Source organism: Asterias rubens, chromosome 13 (assembly GCF_902459465.1).
Source record: "Asterias rubens chromosome 13, eAstRub1.3, whole genome shotgun sequence".
In the NCBI taxonomy this organism is placed as follows: domain Eukaryota; kingdom Metazoa; phylum Echinodermata; class Asteroidea; order Forcipulatida; family Asteriidae; genus Asterias; species Asterias rubens.
In genome coordinates this window covers 12,250,290-12,264,404 of record NC_047074.1, presented here as the reverse complement: position 1 = coordinate 12,264,404, position 14,115 = coordinate 12,250,290, and the positions used below count along the sequence as shown (strand labels likewise).

Sequence of the window (14,115 nt, the reverse complement as noted above, 5' to 3'; positions counted from 1 at the left end):
TATTTTGTAAATTTAATATGAAGTAGCGGCAATTGTAAACCAATTTGAAATTCCAAAATACTTGTGCGTAATGAAGCAATTATTTTGAATTGCAAATTTTGTACTTTTTTTAATTATTGTGTAATGTTTTAAAACAAATATGTAATCAGCATGTTAAACGTTTTCAAATAATCTAATCTATCCAGCACCATTTGTACTACTCGTTTTTTATTTATAACTTTTTATGTATTTTAACTGTATCTTTTTTACCCACACAAAAGTGTTATTTACTTCAAGTGAATTTTTTAAAGGGAACTTAACTTATATATTTGGTTTGGTTTTCCATACCTTCCGCCCAGGTAGTAGTAGTTACATAGTAGGACAGTTCTTTTCAGAACCGAGAAGTCTCCCGAACAATCCGATAAATCTACTACGGGGTAGTTGAATATATAGCAAGACAGTTCTCTAAAGTACGAATTCCACCTGTCAGGCAGATACACACCTTGTGTTACCGCAAACCAAATATATATTGCCTTCTTCTTTAGCTTATATGGGATCGTAATTAACTGTACTACTACCGCGGAGTCAGTTCTTGGGTTGGTCTCAACGTTTCGACTAGCTTGCTCTAGTCATTGTCAGTTCTATATCATTTTATTCTGCATGTATTCTTGCCTTTGTATTTATGTGTAAATGTGGAACCTTTTTTGTTCGTAGTTCTAGCTTAGAATTAACGTTTACAATTATATAAAGGCAAGTGAAGTGCCTTCCCTTTTTCAATAACTTTGTATAAGCGTACTTTGGAACTTAATGTGGACCAATCAGAGAGCTGTAGCATTCTTGAAGGCCAATGGGAGACTTTTGTAGGCGCTAGGTGATGGCCACAGACTTACAAGGGAATGTGCGCTTATTTTGTAAATCTACTGCTACATATAGCGTTTCAAAGTCTCCAGTTAAATGGTGATAGTGTCTATGAAAACCATAACCATCGTGGTTATTCTTATTACGATTAATAATTATTTGTTCAATGCAAAACTACAAGTACTGTACGAAATGGTTTCCAGTCTTACCATGTTGACGGGGCCTGTGGATTTGTAGTGACGTTCACAGGTCCTCATTAACTCGAACGGCGCCCTCTATTGATTTCCATCCTGACACATCTGCACAACCTTAATGTCTGTTAGAAAGGATTTATAAAACATTTTTAACTACCCGAGATGAACTGTAAAAAAAAAATCATTATGGAATAAAATGAACGATCGTATTTATCGTAGCAAAAGAAAAACATCGTAATTGGTGAGGAGTTGTTTAGAGTTTGTTCAGATTTGCTTTTAAAAGGGAAGGTACACGTTTGGTAATTACTCAAAATAAATATTAACTTAAAAACTGACTTTTTAACGAGCATTGGAGAGCTGTTGATAGTGTAAAACATTGTGGGAAACGACTCCCTCTGAAGTAACGTAGTTTTTGAGAAAAAGGTTATTTCTCACTAAATTAATAAAAAAAACTTCCCAGAAGTCTTTTGGTAATTACTAAAAATAATTATTAGCATAAAACCTTTGTTGGTGACGAGTAATGGGGATAGGTTGATAGTGTGAAACATTGTGAGAAACGGCTCCCTCTGAAGTAACGAAGTTTTCGAGAAAGATGTAATTTTCCACGAGCTTGATTTCGAGACCTCAGATTTAGAACTTGAGGTCTCTAAATCAACCATCTAAACGCAAACAACTTCGTATGACAAGGGTGTTTTTTCTTCCATTACTATCTCGCAAGTTCGATGACCGATTTAGCTCAAATTTTAACAGGTTTGATATTTTATGCATATGTTGAGATACACCAAGTGAGAGGACTGGTCTTTGACAATTACCAATAGTGTCCAGTGTCTTTAAGTAAAAGGACACTAGTTTGTTATGCCCCCGATCAAATGCCTTGACTTATACGCAATCACAAAAATACCCCATAACAGCCCCGCACTAGATTCTGGACACCATTGGTAATCACTCAAAATAATTGTTTGCATAAAAACTTACTTTGGTAACGAGTAATGGGGAGTTTTTGAGAGAGAAGTAATTTCTCACTAAAATATTTAAATTTGATTTCGAGACCTCAGAATTAGATTTCGAGGTCTCAAAATCAAGCAAAGCACACAACTTGTGCGACAAGGGGAAGTCTTTCTTCCATTATTATCTCGCAACTTTCGACGATCAAGTGAGAAGACTGGTCTTTGACAATAACAAAATAGTGTCCAGTGGCTTTAAAGCAATAAACCATTTTTAAAATACAAATGAATGAGAATGAAATAAATAGCCTAGTAAGCGAAATGGGTCTGGAAAAGTTTTAAATTCAATGAATGAAATAGCACTCGTGAGAAGTAAGGAAGATTGTTCCAAAGGTTTGGAGCAACTGAATACATACCTCTGGAAGATGAAGTGTATCTGGTTAGAGTTACACTATGCAAAGTGGGATACACTTAAATGTTGTTCACACGGCAGCCATTTTAACCTTGTATAATTTTAGAATGGTTGTAAGTGGAATGTTTGACAAGATTTTGCAAGAGGACAGTAGAAGCAAATTATTGTCCTTTCACATGGAGGTACATGTTGTAAAATGTTACAGCCTGCTATAATTTAGCAAGGGAACCTTGCGAAGTTGCTCTCGTGTGAAAGCGGCTTTAATACGAAGCATCACAATCAATATTGCAATTTTCCTACACAATGACAATGCAGTCGTGCGGAAGTTTATGACATATCACACGCCAAACCAGTCCTCAATAAATGCTTACACAGACAACTCGTTGAACTATGACCATGCTCAAGTTCATGACATTTTGTACATTGTGTATGCATAATGATTGGTTCACTAGGAGACGCCATTGCTGTGTGACAACATTATACATTGAGTGGTTTCAGCTCTCGCTGTTGGAGAGGGTAAGGACACCTGTTAATATCGTGAATTCATCTGTTTGATTTTTGTCTGTTGTTGCGCCGTTTTTGTGTTGTTGTAAAATTGTGGCTCCTCAACAAGAACTGTGGTTCTTTGATATTGGGCAATATTTGAAGGCTGTAATGGGCTCAAGTTCAGACATTATTCAGGACCAGGAAGTCATTGATGCCATTAGGATTTCAAAGAGTTTCTATTTTGTTGGTAAAGAAATCTTGCTCCAATATTTTAAATCATAATTGTTTGACTAGGAAGTCATCGGATGCCATTGGGAATTTCAAGGAGTTGCTATTTTTTTAATAAAACTAATTTGTGTATTTGTTATAGACTATTTAAAATTAGTGTACATAATGACCAGTCAAGGTTCACACATTTTGGTGAATAAATCTTGCTCAAAAAATTTAAATCCACCAATGAATCGTTCAACTATGAAGTCAAAATTACAAAGTGGTTTTATCATAGGCTTTGACGTACATCGGTTTGTTTTACACGAATCGAAATAAATGCAGGCCTACACATTGACATGCAAGGTTCACAAATTTTGGTAAATAAACCTTGCTCCAAAAATTAGAATGCACCAATGAATTGTTGTACATTTTGCACGAATATGTTTTAGAAGACCAGTGGCCAATTTGCACAAATAGATAAGATGTATCAAACATCCTTGTTGCACACACATTTGTGTGCTTTCAGATGCCTAAAAACTTAGGGCTGCAGACCTGAAGTCTTTTAAAATTGGAGTGAGAAATGACTTCTTTCTCAAAAACTGTATTATTTCAGAGGGAGTCGTTTCTTACAATAGTATGCTATTAAGATACACATTATTTTAAGTAATTACCAATAGTGTCCAGTCCCTTCAAAGATGAGTCTTTATAGACCTTTATCATGGTGCAGTCATCTTGAATTTCTTCCATTGGTATCAATGTTACCAAACCGAGGCTGGTTCCTATTTGCAAAATGATTATTAGCATTCATTAGTGTTATTCGATACGAGGAACAAGACCACCATGGAGACAGCATGACAAAGACCTTTTGCCTTGTGAAATTGACCCCAGGATTATCAAGTATTTCGTCTGTGAAAAAAAAAGAACTACGAGAACAGAAGACGTCCCGAGGTCGGCATCGCTGCGATCATGGACCGTCCATCGAGCCCAGCGGACGGCGGCGAGCGCTCTCTGAGACTCATCAAGCCATACTACGAGCTCTTAAACGATTTAAGCAAAGATGTGGATGAAGACTATTTGCAGGAGTTGTGTACTCTCAGTCAAAGTCTTAATATACCAGATGAGAAGTTCGAATGTGACACACCTTTGGAACTGTTTCGGTAAGCGCATAAGCCCGGTTCATACTTCATGCGAATGCAAAGCGAATGTGGACGTCACAAATTCGCAACGAATAACTCGCAGCAGTTGCCCTCTACACTTGCGAATGTCGCTGCTAAAGGAGGGTCGTGACGTCCCATTCACGTCAAATTCGCTTCGCATTTGCATTCGCAGGAAGTATGAACCGGGCTTTAATGTATTGTTGGAAATAAAAAAAACGTTTTTGTCCATAGAACACTGGACACCTTCGGTAATTATTGTCATATTGTCATAGACCAGTCCTCTCACATGGTGTATCTCAACAAATGCACACAAAAAACGAACCTGTGAAAATCTGAGCTCAATTGGTCAGCGAAGTTTCGAGAGAATAATATTGGAAGAGAAAACACCCTTGTCGCACTAATTTGTGTGTTTTCAGATGCTTGATTTCGAGACCTCACGCGTGAGGTCTCGAAATCAATTCAATTATTTCAGTGAAAAATTACTTCTTTTCCGAAACTACGTTTGGCCTACTTCAGAGGGAGCCGTTACTCAAAATGTTTTATACTATCAACAGCTCTCCATTGCTCGTTACCTAGTAGTAAGTTTTTATTCTAACAATTATTTTGACTACCACTAGTGTCCACGGTGCCTTTACTGAAGGTATTGATGAAAATAAAAACAAAGTTTTGACATTGTCTCTAAAAGGAGTTGATCCAGAATATATTCGAACTCAACTCCTATAAGGGTGTTCCTTTGTTGTATTACTGTACCAAGAAGTAACTCAATCAGAATGAATAGCTTAGTAAACATGGATTGTTATTCCTTTCAAGGAAATTGGATAAATATGGAAGCATTGGAGAAGACAAAACAGGATTTCTGAAGGAGATTTTGCAGGCGGCAAGCCATAATCCAGGCGTAGAAATGGTAAGAGCTTAAAAGAACAACAAACAAGTCAACCATCCTAGATTTTTTTTGGTGTGGTCTGCTACATGTATGGCCAAGTTCGCGAAGAACTATTGACAAAAGTTCGCCATTAGTTGGCTCGACTTTTAGTCGACGATGGTTGGACTATACGCCATTTGGAACCAGCCTAGTGGGTGTGGTCGCATGAGCGATGCGACCACACCCACTAGGCTGGTTCATATCCGGTTTTACAAGCACAGTGCAGAGTGGACCAGTTGTTAGAAAACATTTCAAAGTTTGTGTTACTTATAATATTTGTTTACAATCACACAGACATTAAAACATTCACAAAACGTTACCCAACCAACTATTTAAATTTTAACCAAGAATTGCCGCAATTTTGTGTTTTTATATTGAAAAAGAAATGGTTTGTTTTTTTGTTTTTCCCCCTTCTTCTTTTTTTTTTTTTTTGGGGGGGGGGGGGTTGGGGGGGGGGGTTCGTCCACAATCATCTGACTGAGACACGAGATATGCGGTTCAATTGGAAAACAAAATCTTAATGTTTGTTTGAAACCTGTGAATACCATACCACCATGGGCCAACAAAGGTAATGGCCTCCAGGCTTACGAATTTACAAATAAGGGTATTTTGGAGGTATGCACTTTGGACTGTTGAATGTCCTTTTGACTCTTGCCTGGAATTTCATCTTCAAAGGGCAAGGCCATTTTCATTTTGCAGAGGGCACCTCCATTGAAAGTCTTTAACTTCTGAAGGGTCGCCAAGGCCAAGACCAGGGGCATTGGTGGCCATGTACTTTCTGGCCGGTTAAACTGCACCACTAGGAACTAAACGTTTGCTGCAAATTTCTGCTTATTTCCGTCAGTTCATTTTTCATATCTATCTCGTCCTCTTTTTTAAGGTTGAGTGGTATGAGAAAGAAAGGCAAGAACATCTTGAGAGTGTGGCAGCTCTGCTCAAAGAAAACGATCCATTATTTGTGGGACGTACGGCGTTTGTGCGAAAGATCCTGGAAGTATTTCAAGACAGCCACTCGACCGGGTGCCGCTGTGTTTTGGTCTACGGGCTGGCCGGTACGGGAAAGACCAAACTGGCAGTGGAGAGTTGCGCCCTGTACAAGAAGCAGCAGACAGGCTCATTGACACGGTAATGTTGGTCCTTCAATCTTTGGTCGATGTTGACTTCTTGTGACTAAACTAGAAGACTAGCCATGTTCTACAAACTTGCACAACATTCTACTCTACCCTCCCAGAAAATAAAATCTCAAATTCCATCAAATTCATCACGCAACCAAAATCTACGGTTGCAGCATTTTTTGTTCCGGCCACCATCAAGGACTGGATTGCCTTAATACCCTGTAGTGTGATTTCCAGCCACTCATTAGACATCTTCAAAGACACTCTCACTAAACACTTTAAACAAAATTAATTTGCTTTTTGTCTTTGCACAATTCCCCTCGCTAGACTTGTCAAAGTAAACCTCCACAAAGCAACGAGTAACAGCGAAGTTTGGCTGTGGACATTCAGAAGTCTAACCGGAAAGCAAATTTCCTTCAATCAGTTTGAGATCTCCCTCTTCAAAGACTGGGTTTTGAATTGTGAACAAGGTACGATGCAAAACAACAGTATAAAAAATAAATAAATAAGATTAACTTGTGATAATATATACTTATGAGGAAAAAAAATGCTTTTGTAAACTGCTCACCAACGCTCTTTCCATCAAGACCAGCCTGTTCGTGGGAAAGTTGGGGTTTAAAAAGACTTAGTGAATACCAAAAAGACGGTATAAATGCTAAACTAGTAAAAGTATCATTTACACTTCAGACTCAGGAGGTTATCAACAAAAACATTACTAAGAAAATATGACATTTGAAAGTTTGACTAATTTCACAAATAAAAAAGCGGTTCATCACCTTCTTTGTTCTCGTTTCAGATACAATTGTATATCTGGACAACGCAGACGCCATTTTGAATTCCTCGTCAGGCAGCAAGAAAGAATTCATCCGAACCTTATCAGACATTTTGAGTTTAAAGAACAGTCTGGTCAAAATCCTCATCACTTCCCGCCATCCAGTCGACGTCAAGGGCCCCTCCGATATCCCGCACTTCGCAGAAATAAAACTCGAGCCCTTAACCGAAAAAGAGTCCACCGTCTTACTCAGAAAAATGGTGACGCGAGACACCGACAGTGGGGCACCCATCACAGACGAGTCTTCCCTTGTGGAGATTGCAAGGTTGTGCGGCTGGAACCCACAAGCTTTACGTGCCGTGGCGAGCCGCCTAAGGTCTAATTTTAAACCCAAAGAGTTAGCCGAGCACCTGAAGAGATTCGAGCTTATTGAAAGAGTTCTTGAACCGGGTTTCATGTCAGCAAGTGCAACATTTCAAGGTATCGAAGAGGGCCAACAGATGGTTCTTAAGTCACTGAACGCAATGTTTGAGCAGCTTGAAGAACCCCTAAAGAGGGCGCTGTTGAAGTTGACCGTCTTTCCAGCTTCATTTACTTCCAAGCAAGCGGCTACTATCTTAGATCATGAAGATGCGAAAGCCAAATACGACTTAGATGATTTGGAGACACTGAGCCTTGTCGAGAAAGATCAGCTGGGTGTCTTCGAAACTGGGAGGGTTGGCAATGAGCCTTGTCATTACGTTCACCCACTGGTTCGATTCGTATGCCTGACGAAAGTACAGTCCAGTCAAGCAGACAGAGATGATTACGAAGTCGCACTGCGTCGATTCATCGAGTTCGTGAATGGACTGATGAAAACCCTGACCAAGTTGGGACATCGAGACTTCCCGAAAGCCCAGGCCGAGTATGAACAGAATACGACCAACGTGTTACACTTTCTTGAGATTGACATGGGCAGAAAGTTTGATTCAAAATCAACTGGTGGCCAGCAAGATTTGCAGGAATCTCTGCCACGCCCGAATACCCGAGAAGAACTGTACAGCATGTTACAAACCTTCTTAGACCCGATGAAACGGTTGGAATATTATGACATCAAAAGTGAGCAGATGCTTGCTGAAAACGAAGTGGTAGGCTGGGCGTACTTTAAAGGTTGGGTCGGTGATGAGCAAGTAACATTAGCTCAATACTCCAACGCCTTGAAGACCATTGAGGAGCCTTTAAGACGTGTGAGAAGCTTTACGTTGACGGTCGACAGTGAACGAGCCAAGGCCAAATTGCTTTACGTCAAGGGCCGCATCTGTTCCGAAAATGAGGAGTTTTCAGAAGCTGTCGCCTTGCTAGAGGAAGCCCTCTCGATACACCAGCATCTTCTCGGAGCTCATACAGTCACGGCTCGATGTCTTAACGCTCTCGGTCACGCCTACTACAACGAGGCGGAGGAGAGCCGGGTGGAGACGGGTGCCAAGGCACTGGAGTACCACCAGAAGGCATGGGACATGCTGAGGAAGATTACGAATGGCCACCCGAAGAAGCACTTCGATGCACCGGAGTACCTCCTGAATATAGGTAAGGTTTCGTGGCCGAGCGGATGAGAGCACCTTACTCAAGCTATGCTGTTTCTGTTCAGCAGAGTGTGGGTTCGAGTCCCGGTCGTGACACTTATGTCCCTGAGCAAGACACTTAACTATAATTTGCTTCTCTCCACCCAGGGGGTAATTAAATGGGTACCTGTGAGGGCAGAGATGATTCTTGTGATTGATTTAGTCGAGTAGCGCATATTAATGTTGCACAGGCTGCATACTCCCCATCAGGGAGCTGAGATGGTTTAAGGAATGAATTTAAGGCCCAGTGACCAGGGGTAATAATGTTGGAAGCGCTTTGAGACGCCCTCCGGGTGTGAAAAGTGCTATATAAAAACTGGTTATTATTATTTTCATTATTATAATTATTATTATAGGGGCTAGTTATCACCTGGCGGGGAAGAACAGTTGCCATGAGAAGAAAGCTAATGAGCTTTTCAGACGTGCTATTAAGACGTATGAAGAAGCACTGGAGCTTGCCGAGTCACTCAAGCTTATGAAACTACCCAGTACTGCCTACATGTTGAAGAACATTGCTATGAGCTACTATGAGATGGGGGTTCGTCACCCTTTGTTTTTCTTGTTCAATATTTAAGATTAGTGTAAGCGCAGTCTTCGTATCTTTCTTAATGTATTTTGGGTTGAACAAAGAAACTTGATTAGAGTGGGACTCGAACCAACGACCTCTGCATTAACGTGCCGGCGCTCTTCCAACTGAGCTATCTAGCCCTATGTTGGCAGTCTCCCTATTTTCTAGTATTTTGTCACTATCTCTGTCAATATCTTTGTTCTTTCTAAATTTACGGATGAGAACTTCTTCTTGAAGACAAAGTATGGCAATTCAAAAATAAGATCTTGGTAAGGATACAGCAAGGATGCCCTCAAAAATATGTAAGGTGTACGAGAGGACTGCCAGAGGATATTATTTCATCGTAAAAGAAAATAAGAGACTTACTGTATAGATCAAAAAGTTTTTTTTTTATCAAGTGAGCAGAGCAATAAGCAATGATTCGTAGAGCAGTTTAAAGGCAGTGGACACTATTGGTAATTACTAAAAATAATTATTAGCATAAAACCTTTCTTGGGGAGAGGTTGTTGGTATAAAATATTGAGAGAAACGGCTCCATCTGAAGTGCCATAGTTTTCGAGAAAGTAATTTTCCACGAATTCGAGACCTCAGATTTAGAACTTGAGGTCTCGAAATCAACCATCTAAACGCACACAACTTCGTGTGACAAGGGTGTTTTTTTTTCTTTCATTATTATCTCGCAAGTTTGATGACCGATTGAGCTCAAATTTTCACAGATTAGTTATTTTATGCATATGTTGAGATACACCAACTGTAAAGGCTATACTTTGACAATTACCAATAGTGTCCACTGCCTTTAATAAGCCGGGAAATGGAGTCTGCTGTTAAACACTGCTTGTAATACCAACCAAAAGGACATAGCCAATGGTATACACGCAAACAATATTTTAGGCCGGACGTTTCGACCCTATCTTCCCCGAAGGCTTAAAAGCTCACAGTTAATAAGCTCACAAATAAATAAAATTTTATTCATGAAATATTGTCATTTTTGGCTTATATCCACACAGGAATACGAGAAGGCATTACCAAGGGCAACAGAAGCAGGTCAGATCAGAGAGGCGACGTGTAGCTTACATCCCGCAACAGCACGCAATCTGTACTTCATTGGTACTCTACACGAAAAAATAGGAGACCAACTCAGTAAAGCAGGTACAAACCATAACAGAGGGTTAGTTATAATTGGACATTGGACATTCGCATGAGTTTGTACAGCGAACGTCAACGTAGCTTTGTCGCTATTGGAAATTAAACATTCACATGGGTTTTAAGTAAGTGTCAACATTGCTTTTCGATATTGGACGCTGGACATTCACATGGGTTAACACAGCGAACGTCAACGTTGCTTTGTCGATATTGGAAATTGAACATTCACATGGGTTTATACAGTAAGTGTCAACATTGCTTTTCGATATTGGACGTTGGACATTCATATAGGTTTGTATGTCCAATCTTCAATATTGATGTGCAAGGTAGACATTCACTGTACAATATCGGACTTATTTTACTACCTTGTACAAACCAACTCTCCCTCTGAAACGCTCCCATTCTCAGTTGTGTGACTCCAATTTCCAAGAAGCTGGTAATCATTAATAAAATGTTTCCTCCTCATCTACTTTTTTAGGCAAGACACGGGAGTCCGGCGATCATCTTCTCGAGGGGTTGGAGTACTTCAAGAAGGCCCTTGACGTGGAATTCAAGCTCGAGAAACACAGCACAGAGTATTTCTACCTGAAGAAAGACACCATTGAACTGATGGAAACACTTCACATGGATAAGGACATTGAAAAATACCGCTTAAGGTTTCAGGTATGTATACAATTCGGAGGAGTAGGCTGATGGGGCACGGCGGAGCTACTGCCCCACAAACTGGGCGGGCCGATGCGGTCCCGGACCTAGGCGAGGCACCGGGCAAGGGGCTATCTGGTACCTAGTAGGTCTTCTTTTGGTTTTGTGATTTTGCGCCAGGGAAAGTGTACATGACAGGAAAAATAATTTTATTGGACTATCTTTGACAAAAATGTCACGGATGTATCCGAACATAAGACATAAAATAACAAGTCTGAAAATTTGGACTCAGTTGGTCATCGAAGTTGCTAGAGAATAATGAAGGAAAAAAAACACCTTTGTTGCACAAGTTTGTGTGCTTCCAGTGCGTAAAAAAAAGGCTTCGGGCCTGAGGTCTTTAAAATATTTGAGTGAGAAATTACCTCTTTAAAAAAAGTACGTTAATCTAAAAGTAGCTGTTTCTCGCAGTGCTTTAAACTTTATATCAAGAGCTCTCCATCGCTCGTTACCAAGCTAGCAACTATTTTTTAGTACATTGTAATTAACAATAGTGTCTAGTGTCTTTAAAGACCCTGGACACTATTAATAATTGTCAAAGACCAGTTTTCTCACTTGATGTATCTCAACATATGCATAACGTAGCAAACCTGTGAAAATTTGAACTCAATCGGTCGTCAAAGTTGCCAGAAAATTATGGAAAAAAAACCACAAATGTCACACGAAACTATGTGCTTTCAGATGCTCGATTGTGAAACCTCAAATTCTTAATCTGAGGTCTCGAAATCAAATTTATGGAAAATTACTTCTTTCTCGAAAACTACGTTACTTCAGAGGGAGCCGTTTATCACAATGTTTTATACCATCAACAGCTCCCCATTACTTATTACCAAGGTTTTATGCTGATAATTATTTCGAGTAATTACCAAAAGTGACTGCCTTTATAAGCAAAAAAATGACAGTAGTCAACCCTTTTGTTTCATAAACACTGTTCTTGATGAATATTGTGTGTGTTCTCTATTTTTCTAGCGAGAAGACGAAAAGGCCGGCTGTTCTACACATGAACAAACCTCGACTTCTAACTATGAGGATACAGTCGAGGTATCAATGCACCATCATCTTATTGGGACTGATGATGCAGACTCACAAGGAGACGACGCTGGTGCATCCAAGACACGAAAAAGGAAGACACCAGGTAAGAGGTGGATTTCACAAAGTCTTATAGCGCACGTATCTACCAAATAAGGTACTCAAGGCACTGAGCATATACAAACTTTCAGAATGATAGGTAATTGCAGTGATGAATTCTGAGACCCAATTATTTAGCACATTATAAGGGTTTACAAGGTGCTACGGCGCATATAGCAGCCACAACCAGAAGGAACACCGGGGCGAACCCCATCTCTTTTCGATAAGTGCACTGGGTTCTTTTACATGCATTGCACAACACATGGGACCAACCGCTTTACGTCCCATCCGAAGGACGAAGTAATGGTTAAGTGTCTTGCTTAAGGACGCAAGTGTCATGACTGGGGATTCGAACCAACACTCTGTTGATCAGAAACACCAGAGTTTGAATTAGGTCCTCTTAACCGCTCGGCCACGACACTTCCAATAAGAGTTAAGACTGGTTTCATCTCAAGTAGGGACGAGTTAAACTATCCATGTTGCAACGTCTTCAATACCCACAGGTCCGCATCAAACCAGAACTAGTTTCTTTTACTTTGCAAACTAGCACACGGCACACCATTTTGTGGAGTCAATTTTGTTTTACCATATAAGGAAAACCGTGCAATTTCGAAGCATATTTAAGTGGACTATTATACATGTACTATACTTTTAAAACATCTTTCTAACCATATGCATTTCATAACAAATGGATTCGTCGCTTTTCATGGACCAACTCGCCCAACCCATTACATTCTGTCCCTTCAAAACCATTGGACACTTTTGGTAAACAGTATTGTCCAAAGGACCACACTTCGTGTATCACACTTCGTGTACTATAAAATAACAAGCCTCTGAAAATTACGGCCCAATCGGTCATCGGAATCGGGAGAAAATAACGGGACCACCCACCCTTGTTTCCGCACATTTCGCCGTGTCATGACATGTGTTTAAAATAAATCCGTAATTCTCGATATCGAGAATTGATAATTGTTTTAATGTTTTCTCAAAAAGTAAAGCATTTTATGGAATAATATTTCAAGAGAAGTCTTTCACCACTATACCTTCTGTAAACCCTGTAGGTTCTTTGTAAATCGGTGAACTTTTTTTTTCTGTGCCGAGAGTGTCCAATGGCTATAACACGCATTTCAGATGTCTTGAATATATATCAGTCCTGACTCGACTGGATAAGCGTTACAGCAAAGGTCTTCATCGTAATAGTTTTACTCAAGTTTCAAATTGATTTATTTGTCCACGGCATCAAGGGCATGTGAGAATGATGTGAATATTAATGTTGATATATATTTGGTTGGCGGTAACACCATGTGTGTATCTACTTGCCAGGTAGAGTTTGTTCTTTAGAGAGCTGTCTTTCTTTATTCTACCACTGCGGAGTAGATTTATCGGATATTCGGGAGACTTCACGGTTCTGAAAAGAACTGTCCTGCTCTTAACTACTACGCGGGAGGAAGGTATAGAAAATTGGCTGGGACTAGTTTAGCTTATAGTTATAGGATCGTAATTAACTGCACTACCGCGGAGTCAGTTTTTGAATTGGTCTCAACGTTTCGACTAGCTTGTTGTAGTCATAGTCATCGTCATCCGCGGTTAGTAGAATAAAGAAAAACAGTTCTCTAAGAATAAACTCTACCTGGCAAGTAGATACACACATGGTGTTACCACAAACCAAATATATATTGATACCTCACCATGCAATGCCTCAAATCCTAAAAATTGTTGATTTCAATTTGTTGTTTGTTAAAATTCACCTACAGGACCTGTGATGTTAGAGGAGAGCCCGAACAAAATTTGTAAATGCTGCTGAGTGATCTGCGCTTCCAGGATGGTGCCGCACTACATCATATAGTCCACTCCTGAATGCCAACATTGAATTATTGTTTGTTATACTTAAAAAATAAAAATAAAATTATGCAAGTTCGCCCCATAC

At 39.8% G+C, this 14,115-nt stretch overlaps 2 protein-coding genes across 2 annotated transcripts in view; both read left to right on the top strand.

Annotated features, from left to right (window-relative positions):
* Positions 1-342, top strand: part of LOC117298737 (bifunctional dihydroflavonol 4-reductase/flavanone 4-reductase-like) — a 20,917-nt gene extending 20,575 nt beyond the window's left edge. Inside the window, exon 3 of the mRNA XM_033782056.1 lies at positions 339-342. Within this exon, the coding sequence (XP_033637947.1) occupies positions 339-342 (4 nt within the window). The remainder of the gene's footprint in view (positions 1-338) is intronic.
* A 1,845-nt stretch (positions 343-2,187) lies between these two features.
* Positions 2,188-14,115, top strand: LOC117298801. The gene is made up of 11 exons (XM_033782133.1): positions 2,188-2,903; positions 3,972-4,240; positions 5,051-5,144; positions 6,043-6,287; positions 6,605-6,747; positions 7,074-8,615; positions 9,007-9,188; positions 10,226-10,367; positions 10,840-11,024; positions 12,030-12,195; positions 13,943-14,115. The coding sequence occupies exons 2-11, from the start codon at positions 4,050-4,052 to the stop codon at positions 13,990-13,992; spliced, it is 2,940 nt and encodes a 979-aa protein (XP_033638024.1). The 5' UTR covers positions 2,188-2,903; positions 3,972-4,049; the 3' UTR covers positions 13,993-14,115.